This window comes from Galleria mellonella, unplaced genomic scaffold (genome assembly GCF_026898425.1).
Source record: "Galleria mellonella isolate WM207_F2 unplaced genomic scaffold, CSIRO_AGI_GalMel_v1 utg33, whole genome shotgun sequence".
In the NCBI taxonomy this organism is placed as follows: Eukaryota; Metazoa; Arthropoda; class Insecta; order Lepidoptera; family Pyralidae; genus Galleria; species Galleria mellonella.
Window position 1 is genome coordinate 2430426 of NW_026442079.1, and position 12546 is coordinate 2442971.

At 32.1% G+C, this 12546-nt stretch overlaps 1 protein-coding gene across 1 annotated transcript; it reads right to left on the reverse strand.

Annotated features, from left to right (window-relative positions):
* Positions 1-305: 305 nt before the first annotated feature.
* Positions 306-9734, reverse strand: LOC113517529 (tyrosine 3-monooxygenase). Its single transcript, XM_026902229.3, has 8 exons — positions 9476-9734; positions 5779-5890; positions 5548-5661; positions 5416-5454; positions 4470-5289; positions 1363-1489; positions 929-1158; positions 306-848 (listed from the first exon to the last, which is right to left on the reverse strand). The coding sequence occupies exons 1-8, from the start codon at positions 9539-9541 to the stop codon at positions 674-676; spliced, it is 1683 nt and encodes a 560-aa protein (XP_026758030.1). The 5' UTR covers positions 9542-9734; the 3' UTR covers positions 306-673.
* Positions 9735-12546: the final 2812 nt, after the last annotated feature.

Genomic DNA, 12546 nt, shown 5'->3' on the forward strand with positions numbered 1-12546 from the left:
TAATGTGATTTGGTGCAATAGAAGTAAAATTTTAAAATAATCTTTGCTAATCTGCTTAGTATGGTAATGGATATTATACTACTATAATATTACATGGAGATACCCATGCCTAGCAGCAAACTACTAATGTATTGATACTTTACAATTTGTTCTTTTATAGTTTGTCCTTACTTCTACGTATTCTTTGCAATAAATTTCCATAATTTCTAATTATTTTATTTTACATATCTTTGATAGTATCCAAGAAATATTAATGTATATGTAGTATAACAGTAATATATAAACATGTGGTGAAAAATAAAACATTTGTTTACACTCAAACACATATATTTTTGTTTGGCATTTTATCTTTTTGGTGCTCCATTTTTTTTATTTTGTGTCGTTTTAAATTATAAATAATACTAGTAGTAAAGGTCTCGCAAAACCTGCACAGCCTCCCTTAATGGGCAATTGAGAGCTCCGTGTAGTTTCCGAGGGCCCGGGCAATGAACTCGGCAATAAATAATACAATAAGGTACAAAAAAGTATTCAACGAAGTACCATCCAATGGTTTTCACACTCACACGATCTACACATGTCAATAACACTCGTTATATCTATAATATCACTAGCTATACAGAAAACGGCAAGGCCGCGTGCACTGATCCATTGATGTGTATTAATAATAGGGTAATCACTCAAAGTGAGAGCCCTTAAGCTTCTTGACGGCATTGGTGAGATGCAGCATTTCAGTGTTCAGCTGACCAATGAGGGTTTCCAACTTATCGACGGAATCCAGCACCTCGACGCGCTCGGTGTGTGGGTTGAAACGCACCTCGAATGGTCGCGACATGGTCGACACCCAACGTCTACGAGAAATAAGTGATTAAATTTCTTTTCTATGAAATTGTAAATATAAAAACAAATAACAGAATCGAAGAATGTTTACCTAAACTTATCTTTGGCATCTTCGAGGCTCTCGGCTACGTAATAGATGGGCTGAACGTCTTGGTCTTGATAAGGCTGTACCGCAGTGGAAGCAGGCTCGAACGGTCTAAGTTCTGGCTTATCACTGATGGCGTGTAAAAGTTCACTAGTGGAAGACAGTAGAGCAGCACCGTAAGCCTTCAGCTCTTGATTTTCTTTGCATAGCCCAAATTCAACGGTGAACCAGTACACCTGTACAAAAAGTCGATTTATCGTACAACGATATCTTGTGTTTATAAAATTATTATTTACACCTAGAAGGAAAATACAATTCGCAATAGCATGGGCCCAACATAATAAATTCTTAATTCGCTTATATGCAATAATTGAGAATAATAAAAATAATAAAATAAAAATAAACGTAATTAACACATGATGAAGATGAAGACAACTTACAGTGGAGAGTTTTTCGATTTCAGTGTCGGAAGCTCCAAGAGAAGCCAACCCAATTTCTTGCGAAAATTGAGCGAAGCTGGGGTCGGCCAATAATGGAATATGGCCCAGAAGCTCATGTATACAGTCACTGTAAACAAATTCGAACAATGTACATAAATGTTATACAAGTGGATTACATTAACGATATTAAATAATACTATGTGACCTTGAACTACCTACGGACTTAACACTACGATGCAGTCATGCGTTATTTTATGTAGTGGAGGTTACTTAACTCGATAATATCTCGCCTTTGATGCTACTAAAAAGTTACTATTGAAACGCATTAAAGTGAAACTAAATTAAAGCGAGACATTTAACGACATTACAGTTCCCATCACGGTACACCCGCTTCCATTAAACGAGCAAAACGATTTCACTAGACGTCTATATTATTAGTTACATAGAATAGATCACTTAAAAATACCTTTTTATGAATCTCTGTCTAACTTTATGGATTTTTAATAAAATATATTTTAGTTTATGATACGAATTTTGCCATTGTTCGGTAATAATAATTTGCTATAATTTCAATTTGTCATTGATTAATGTTATTATTTAAATTACTTAGTTCCAGTGTTTTTATTTTAAAATATTTTTTAATTTATTTACTCATGCGACCGGTTTAGGAACATTAATCTCGGGCGCAAATAAACAAAAACAGTGAGATTATGTATGTGTATTTTTAATAACAATATAATACCTAATATCATTATATTATATATCTATATTTTATAATTATTATTAAATAAAAGTATAATTTTCGCAAGTTTTAGTTTGATTTCGCAATTTATGGTTTTTATTATTTTTATATTAGTATTGACATCGTGTAAATAAATAATGTAATGATTGAAGTTGGCATATTACATGTTTTATCAAAGATCGGAATTTAGATCCGAACAAGCTTCATAAACAAATAAAACAATTCTCCTTTTCTGGCAGGATATTAAACATTATTATCATCATCATCATCATCATCATCATCATCATACCAGCCCTTAACGGTCCGCTGCTGAACATAAGCCTTTTCCTTGGGGGGTTTTGCCAGTAGTTAGCACGCTTGGCAGGCGAATTGGCAGTTAGGCTTTAAAGATGTTTTAAGAGAGACGCTGCTGCTTGTCTCTTGTCCTTATTATTAAAAAATAAAGTAAACAATTTTGATACAACGAAATATAAATTTTTAAATGTCCGTGACGTAAACGATAAAAAAAGAGTCCGCGACGTTGCGAAATTATGCAAGGTGGCCTCTTAACATAAATATCAGCATGTATAGCATAATTAGGTCCGTTTTACAATTGAATGTGGATCGACCCAATTTACATAACATTTACAAGGATATATTTGTTACGTAAGATTTCCGTAAAAGACTCGTCAAGGTGCTTGTCATATAATTATCAATTCTGAGTCTAATTAAATGATAAATAAGTAATGTTAAATTACTATTATCTTTGACTTTGTAATAACACCTGTCGGACAGGTTTATTTTTTATTGAAATCATTGGACAATTGGCCACTTCGTACTACTGAAGCTAACGTCAAACGTTGGTTCAAATTTTTGGTAATTCAATTATAGTTTTCAATAAATTTTAAGATAGATTATATCAGAGGCCATCGATCTATTGCTGCTAAGTACCGTCAATTCAAAAAAGCTTTATAACCAGCCGATAAATATCAGTATTATGGGACATACTGCCTTATTTACTTTGCCTATATTTAATTTCTTTTTTTAAGCTACTTTCAAAGGAAAGTGGATATCAATTCGTATTTTTTTCTGGGAAAGTTGCGTAATTACGTCATCAATTCTGATCCGATTTTGATAATTCTTCTTACAATCGATGGGGCTTACTCTCGTATTAAAACCGAATTAATTTTGTGATGATTGAAAATGAAATATATTCAGGTAGATGCATTATATATGTATTCTTAGGTACGATATGAATTTTTAATGAAATTTAAAAAAAAATTACTTGTACTTAATAATTGCAAACAAACCATCTTGGACTACAATTCCGCGCAAGAAGTTCACATAGGTATTTTCATTATAATGCGTCTTTGAAACGTCTTTCATCCGAATTTTATTACGATTAAAGTAATTTTCTTACGGAACAAAATCAAATTTATTTATATAATTATTTTAAATATTAATGTTAATAGTAAAAGGAAATTATATATATATTCTATAAGTGAAGGTACGAATATTTTACACTTTCAGTTTCCGTATTGTCCACCTCGCAGAGAACTATTTCCGTCTTTGAGCAATTGATTTACATAATAATAAGTGACATATATGATCGATATCTTGGATTAATAAGAAGTCGCGAAAAAGGAATTAATCTGATAATATTAATTATTATACTATAGATTTCCATTTTTTGTATATATTAACGTAAGTAATATTTATATATTCAGTAATGAAAAGTATTTTAATTATAGATATAGAATATTACGTATAAATGACAACGAAATATCAGCGTTTCTAATAATAAATTGATATAATAGTTGTAACTGAGTTACAAATTAATAAGGATAATAATAATTATCGATTCCGCATGGATTCCGCTATAAAACTAGTTTGACAAGATCCATATGTTTGTTTTATTTATGAAGATTTATACCTACAAAATACATTCATACAATACGTAAAATAAGTATACATATGGATTTGAGATAAGTCATGAATTTATAAGTCTGCATATATTAACAAATTTGGCCGGATTAAAATATTAATTAAATTACATTTTTGATTAAATAGGGCACGTCCAACTTATGCTGTATCTTTTTCGAACGTTTTGTATGACTCCTAGAAGACTCTATCTCATTTTTGCAATAAACAACAATTAAAGAATCGGCGTGATTCCGCCTAAAGAATAAGATGGCAATTATAATATTTGATATAAAAACATCTTAATCTTCACGAACGTTAAAAGAGTAAGAGTGTCAAGAGCAGCATATTTTTATGATAAGAATGGTACTGTTATAGTTTAATCTGCAGGTAAAGTATACGGGACTCCTTAGTTCGTTTCAAATTATTTCAACTATAAAGAAATGAAAAATCACTATGTACTTACGGTTCAGGGGTGTGGAACGGACGAGTGGCATGACGAACGTATTGTGTAGATTGGAAGACACGGAAAGCGAGAGAGGCCAGGAAGTCGCGGGATGTTAAAAGACCAGCAGCAGGTCGTACTGTGAATCCTGTATGTTTACGAAGGAAGTTGCTCACATCCTCCAATTGGGGTATTTTGTCTGGAACGAATATTTTAGCAGCCACTAGTTTGCCGAACGCGGCTCTGTACTCAGAACAGGCGTGCTTATCCATTAGATCTAGGACGGTTTTGAATACTCGTTGCCAGGTAGCATTCTCCGTCTCTGTGTAGGTGATGTGCGGGATTGGATCTCCATATTTGTAAGCGAAAGCGATTTCTGCAATTTCCTTCCTTCGCTCTCTGTAGACCTTGTCTGCAAATCCAGGGTGGTTCATGTCTAGTTCTGGCTCATATTTAGTCATAAGGTGGTTGCAGTTATCGAGGTCGGAAGCGTGACAAGGGAACCAAGGTGTCTTGCTAGAAATATTGTTTTCGGAGACAAGGTTGACTCCAGCGAAAGATGTAGATTGACGAAGAGATCTAATAAGTTGCAGTAAGTTGATTCGAGACATGCTAACTTTCACGAGAGCATCAAATTGAACTCCAGCCAATTGAGATGGACGAGTTTCTAAGTGTTGCACACAGCCTTTGTAGTTGTCGATGGTTTTTAGGATTCTTGCAAGCGAACCCATGCCATCTCTCATACGTAACAAAAAAGCAGCTTGTTGAATAGCCTGTTCTGCTTCAGGAGATTCACTGGCTGCATTTTGCAAAATCACCTCCTCCTCAGTTAGCGTGTAATCTGCAACAATATTATTTTTTTTAAACTAGATCTATTTGGGTTTAGCTTATTATAAAATTTACAAAATATCATTTATTTTCTGTATTTTAAATGATAATAGATCATTTAGTTTATCCGTATACTAACCTTCATTAGTCTTCGCAGCATCGCCAATGTCAGCATCAGCTAAACAAAATAAGAACGTAAAAAAATCAAAACAAAAAAAATGTTAAAAAAATATTAATACTTCAAGAAACCAAATATAAAAAAAAAAATTACCAAGCTGGCCGTTTTTAGTTTCATCTTGATAGGTTCCATCTTCGACAGTTGGTGAGTTGTCCTCGTTACCAATATGAACTCCATCTTGGAGAAATTCGGAGTCCAAGCCAGAGTCTAAATATCCAAAGAAAATAAATAACATAAAAAAATAAAATAAAAAAAAATATAAAGAACGTTTATTTTCAGGTCTGTGTAATGAATTATGGTATTGCATTTAACATCTATTCTTACCATTGGCACGGGCGCGAGCCTCTTCTAGCACGCTTTGTTTGTTCTGTTTGACAACCAATGTTTCGAAGCGAGCGTCATCTACGAGTGAACGACGGCGGGATGGGTAGCCGTTCTGTAACAAATAATAAATATTATCAGAAAATAAAATTTTGTACCGTTATCAGCCCTTATAAAATAATTTAAATAAAAAAAAAATAACGATTTTACATTCGTATTCACATACTGATTAATTTTAATAAAAGTTATAATTAGATGTTTGTTTAAAGAGTACTAAAACGTAGATTTATATTATAATCTACAAGTTATAAACACAGCCTTTTTTGGTTAGTTAGCATTCACTGGAGCGCTTTATGTGTGTCAATGATGTTTGAATTTTAATTAAAAGTATTTAGTGCTTGAGTGCTTACTGTTTATAATTGGTTTAAGAATTACTACCAAGTTGTACCGTAATAATAAAATGAATATAATGTAGTAAAGTCCTGATAGAAAAATGATGATAGGATATAAATTACATTGAGGTTCTAAGAAGATAGAGCAACTTGCAGTAAAGTTGTTACGCGTGGTAGATAATTCATAAAATTCGTTTCACAATTGCTCGTTGACAAGATTGAACGGGAGTTATATATGTGCTCTAGTGACCACATATCACAAAATAAGTGTAGGTACTTATTAGTACCTACACTTATTTTTGTATTTTAAATTATAACTTTCGTGAACCTTTTTGAAATAAAGACATAAATCAAGTTCACTTTATCGAGCACAAAGGGCGCGACTAAAAATAACGCAATCTCCTAAATCCTTATAAATATAAAGCGGTCACATCGCATTATATTTCATGTGAGAGTAGGAATTGCTCTTACGAAGTTCCTAAGCTTATTTCCTGAGTGTGGTCGGGCGTAAAGTGCAGCCATTATTCCCGAGCTTGCGACCCTCGCAGCCGCCGGAAGCGACATCTCGCGATGGAAATCTTTCAAAGGAGCTACGTTTTCTGGACGACTGCTTTCGAATGAAGCCAATTACAACAACTTTCAAATGCTAACTTTAGATTATTGTACAGTCATTTTGCTGAACCATTGAAGTCTTCATTTTACAGCTATGAGTAGGTTCTAAAGAGTACACATCAGTAGCATATGGTCTAGATATATTTCTTGTGAATTTGTTAAAATCTAGATTGAAATCTTTTTTCAGCTATTGGAAATTAGTTAATTATAAAGAAACTCAGGTACAATAAAATGATCAGCTTGTTAGAATTTGTGGTATCGAGATTTTACCCTAATATTACAAAAGAATATATTACACTAATATTTATTGTACTAATTAAAATTTTATAATATATATAATTATGAATGATTTCCATGGATTGGTGGTACGCGATACGCGTGTAGCCGTTGTGTAGCGCAGTGCGCGGGCGTCGAGACCTAGCATTTTCCACTAGAGTGGCCGCGCGAACCTAACTATGTATGTCAAGGGTTGTACTAATCACTTGCAATTGTTACCGAGCCCCTGAAACGAAGCATAGTGCATAATTATGGGCTCTCCTGAAAACCTAGTATACTTCGACTTGATTAATTAACATTTTATTTACAAAGTGACCGCCATCGAAATTGCGGAAACAGCGGTATTGCTATATTGTGAAGTTAAAGGTCCGCCTAACTGGAGCGAGCAGGACTCGGAATCCGGTTGATATAGCCTTGGTTTGTCCGAGTGGCCACTTCACCGTTCCAATCGGTCGGCGGATAATTAACTGAAGCCAGAGAGCGCTCGTCGGTTCTGACCTGCCACCACCCTGTGCTATTGTTTACAATTTACACGACCTCACACACTCCATCAAGAAATTTGGCAAATTATCGAACACATGACTGTTTCGTGTCATTTTATTAAAACTGTAACTTTTAATTCAATCTTTTCAATCTACAACTTTAAAGTAAAACTATATTGTCTTTGATAAGATGAGATTTTCCGCAACAATAGGTTTACCGTGCCGAAGAACTATTGGTCAAGGGCGCAACGAAGACCTCGATTAGTTTTATTCAAAATAAATATCTAGTACTAATTTTAATTGCGTGTATTTTGGCAAATCATGGTAAAATTATTTGTACTGTAGTAATGAGACACATTGGTTACAAATTTTGTGAACATGACGCGGTTATTAAATGTTACAGTTATGTCGCTGCCTTAATAAGTAGGCATAATATCAGACATGTAGGAGGTGCGTTGATCGTGCCACATGATTGAATTTTAACGATCTTTACCGATTGCAGTTGTAGCGAGCGTCGCACCTCTTTGCATTCCGACCTTCGATGGTCAAGGAAATACAATCATTCAGCCACCAATTATAAAATAAACGCTAATTATAACACGTTAGCTACATGCTTAGTTATCGCACAGCGTTTAAAGATGTAATCAACAAAGAATATAAAGGCAACACAATTAAAATTTGTATATGACAATAATTTTGTAAGATATAAGAGCGATAGCTCATATGGAAATATGTGATGATTACATTTATATCCTTTGAGATTGTACAAAAATTCTGAGACAATTCGCAATATAATTTCGCATTAGCACATTAGGAAACTATTAGGATATTTTTTCATTTTTAATATTCTACAGTTGCTGCCCTGACATGAAAATTAAAGATTGACACGAGTTAACTATTACGTGTCAAGATTTTATGTGACAATAGTAGTAATTAATCTGTTAGCACACAATGATGGGAATTTAATTATGGCGAATAAATTAGACGTCTCTGTTAAAGTAATGATTGCAGTTTCGTCGGGAAACTTTTGTCAACAATAACTTATTTTTTTGAGCAATAAAAAATATTCCGTGAGATGTTACGCAACTCTTGTCATATGATGTTGTTGATAATTCGTGAAAGTATACAGGGTCTGTTAATAATGGATTAATTATCGTATCATAAAAACCTTATATTCACTACCGAGTCAATGTGATGTCAAGCATCGAACTTGTTTTTGACAATTAAACCATAAATTGCCGGTGAAAACACGACCTTTATAATTGCGGCTACTATTATTATTATTCGGTATTAACGACACTTTCTTTACGTCTTCGTGATATTTGTAATGATAATATTGTAAATATAAGACAGTGGATAATTTTAAAAACTTTAGGTGAATATGTAATTTGATGCATGTGTAATCAGTAATCAATTATTTTTATAAAAATGACATTTGATGAAGGTGTGATGATTTATGTTAAATAGTGCAAATAGGAGGCAAATTCATTTAAAACACTAATTCATATAGTTTTGTTATTAGAACAATGTAAAGTACAGAAGGTGGGATATTATTACTGCAATTAAGATATTATTGATTTTAATATTTTGTTATGAAACCATTAAGCTAATGACATACTACCTAACGTGACTCAATTTTACAAAAAAATATTAATAAAGTCAATTAATTATACGGTATTTTGTTTACTTTGAATTTCTTTAAAATTATTGTTTGTAAACAGTATACAACCTTCACTTTCATGGGCGGTCATGTTATTAAAAATGTACTAATTATGTAAACAACAACATATTATCAAACCTTTAGAGGCAATCACAAAACTTTAACAGCGGAAAAGTGTTGACCGTCCACGAAAACTTGAGGGTTGACTGTTTTTCCCGTTAGGCAATCATAGGAGCAGGTGTCGGGCGAGCCCTGGCCTGCGAAGCCAAGCTCCTCACCTCGATGCTGTAGGATTTCTTGATGGCAAACATTTCGCGGTTCTTCTGAGCAGCAGCAACGGCCATAGCTTCCAAAAAACACACCACTGGGATCGGTAAGGCCTGAACTTAAGTTCACTGCGCGCTTAGCTAGCGTAAGTCTGCGAGAGCTTTATGTCTCGACCACTGGCGATTGCCTGTCTGTCTGCGACTCGAGCTGTCGTAATACTAAGGCTAACTAAACTTTGGATTGCAAACAGACCAATGCATGATGACCGTTCGCAAGAACAGTTTAAATAGTGTTAGGCGCTCGCCTCCCACCCCGCAGTGCCTTTCGTCGCGCATGCGTCATACTCCGCGTCCCGCGTGCCCCTCGCGCAGTCCTGCGTGTAGGCTAGAAATCATCAACCCTTAAAATCTTAAGACGTGGTGATCTTATTTAGCCCAAAATGGAATAGAATATAACTATTTACTAAAAAAAATCATGCAGTTCATTTAAATCTCCTAAGCGGTATCCAATCGAACGAGTACATATGGAAGAGAAACCTAATAACAAATTTTGTAATTGTCTGTACAACTGGTACAAATTATAATTATTTGAAAAAATGTAAAATATAATAAAGATATTGTTTATATCTTATTATTGCGTATGGTTATGGATGCAGGTTTGACGTAAAGATGTGTGTCAACGACCTGACGTCTACTAGTGGTATTCCCCCACAGTGTGTATTTTGTTAGCTCTACCATACAGGAAAGTATGGTAATTATGTAAACATAAACGATACGGTAAATTTTCCAAATCACAATTATAAAATTATCTGAAAATATTAGTCATCTTTTTTGTTTTAGATAATTATTGAAATTATTAAAATATGTTAATATAGTAATGATAACGAGTCTAATCTAATATAGGTGGTGTTATGAGAGGATAATACTGGATAAGTTATTTTAGAGTCCTAAAATTTTCTAATATGAGGTAACTTATGTTAGCTAGATGTGATCGCTAACTTATTTTCAAAACCGGATATCAGGTAGCAAGATAATAGATAAAGGGTTTTATAGATCCTTGGTCGTATCCGCTTTTATATGCGGAAGAGAATTGTTTTATTAAGTTCAACAATATATTACCTATCTCTTGTACATTGAATTTTAGTCGAATAAGATTTTTCTGTACTTATTTTGTTATTGAAGTAACTTGTACAATTTAAATTTACTTAATGCATTTGAGGTAATTAATTTTTATAAAGTTTAATGTAAATCTGTGTTACATTATTTCTAATTCATATGAAGCTCTGATGTTTCCATAAAAGAAAATGTAATTTTGTCAGCTGAAAATGTAATTTGATAATCTCTATTTTTTACTTCGTTACTAATATTATAAATTCAGTTTGTTATATTTTAGAGCCTTAATAAATTTTCCAATTATTATGAAATTTGTTATATGAGTATATACATATATATATGGGATTGAAGGGACTACTGACTACTTTTTAACCAGGTTATTAGAGCAAAGTTTCGGGTAAAAGCTGGTATAATATAAATTGACCAAAGATAATATTTTTTATCTATTATTATGTACACGTACTTCCATATTCCTATAATATTTATAACTATATTGTAGTATAATAAATAAAGAATCTTATTTTTAGTTTATGTCAAATAATTATTTTTATCTTAAAAATTACGAACAATATTGGTAGTTTAAAAAAAAATTTTAACAAAAGTTTGATACATAAATATTATACAGTATTAAAGATTCCGCGGTTTTTCTTACATTTTATAAGCACTATAGCTGTTGACACATGTTCATAGCTATGAAATATTATTGAACAAAGATTTGTTCGGTTATAACTTTTAACCGATTTCGGAAAAAGAAAGAGATTCTCTATTTGGTTGAATTTTTTATGTTTGTGATCATAGAACTCTATCATTTATAAACCGATATGAATATTTTTTTAAATAAGTTACTTTGAGATTTGTTACGTACGAATTTTAGGAAATTCTATTCAATAATTTGGGATTTTAATTAAAATAACTGCCAAATGTATTAATATAAAATTAAAATAAATTATGCTAAAAAAATATAGTATATATTTTTAAAGAATTTCCGAAAGGAGAAGGATTCAATTAATTTTTTGTATACATACTACGGGACATTTTACATTCCTCTGAACTGATATTGATAATTCATATATATTGTGTCACGAGTGTTACTGTTGTTCAAGAGTAAAATCTATTTGATTTTATTTAATTACTTTTAAAATAATTATAAAATAAACACCGACGTCAATCACGTAAGCCGGTGTTTATTTTTGCAAAGTAAATTCTACTTTTGTTTTCCTTTTGTTTATGTCAAATATAAATAATAATAAGTCCATCATTATTATATTTTTATTGACTTCTATTTAATTTATATGTCTGCGTTTAACTCCAACTACATATATTAGATCCATAACAGTGCACTGTTTCATAGGCTCTGGAGTAGACAGTTCGGTTCCGTTACTTTTAGGTAATAGTAACTAAAAGTAATCGTAATATAATATTATCTATACTCTGAGGATACTATTGGTGTAAATATCTTGTGTCACGGATATAAAGTTCTATTCTGTATTATGCTATATTATATTATATTATATCGATTTAATCATCTACTTGGCCTATGTTTAATATTAAGTACTGTACTATTGTTTTAGATATTTATCTAATGAATTCAAGAATTTTATGAACAAATTAAAGATTTAAAAATATATTATATTTAATAAAACAATAGTCATAACAGTTAAATGACACTTAATTCTAAATTTAAATTAGGTACAATATTAGACTAACTAAGAGTTATAAAATATTACCTATATCTGGTACGTAGACTGCCTTCCATTTATAATTGGCATTAATTATCAATCTTATGTAAATTTGTCACTGTCAGTAGCATGTATAGGTATAAATCAAATACAGAAATAGTACATGCCTAAAAAATAAACATACAGTCGTTTTTTTAATTGAAATTATTTAAAGGATTATGTGAATATATTAAAATAAATGCCTCAGTATATTTATTTTATATTAGGCTTAGAATACACGAATCGACTCAG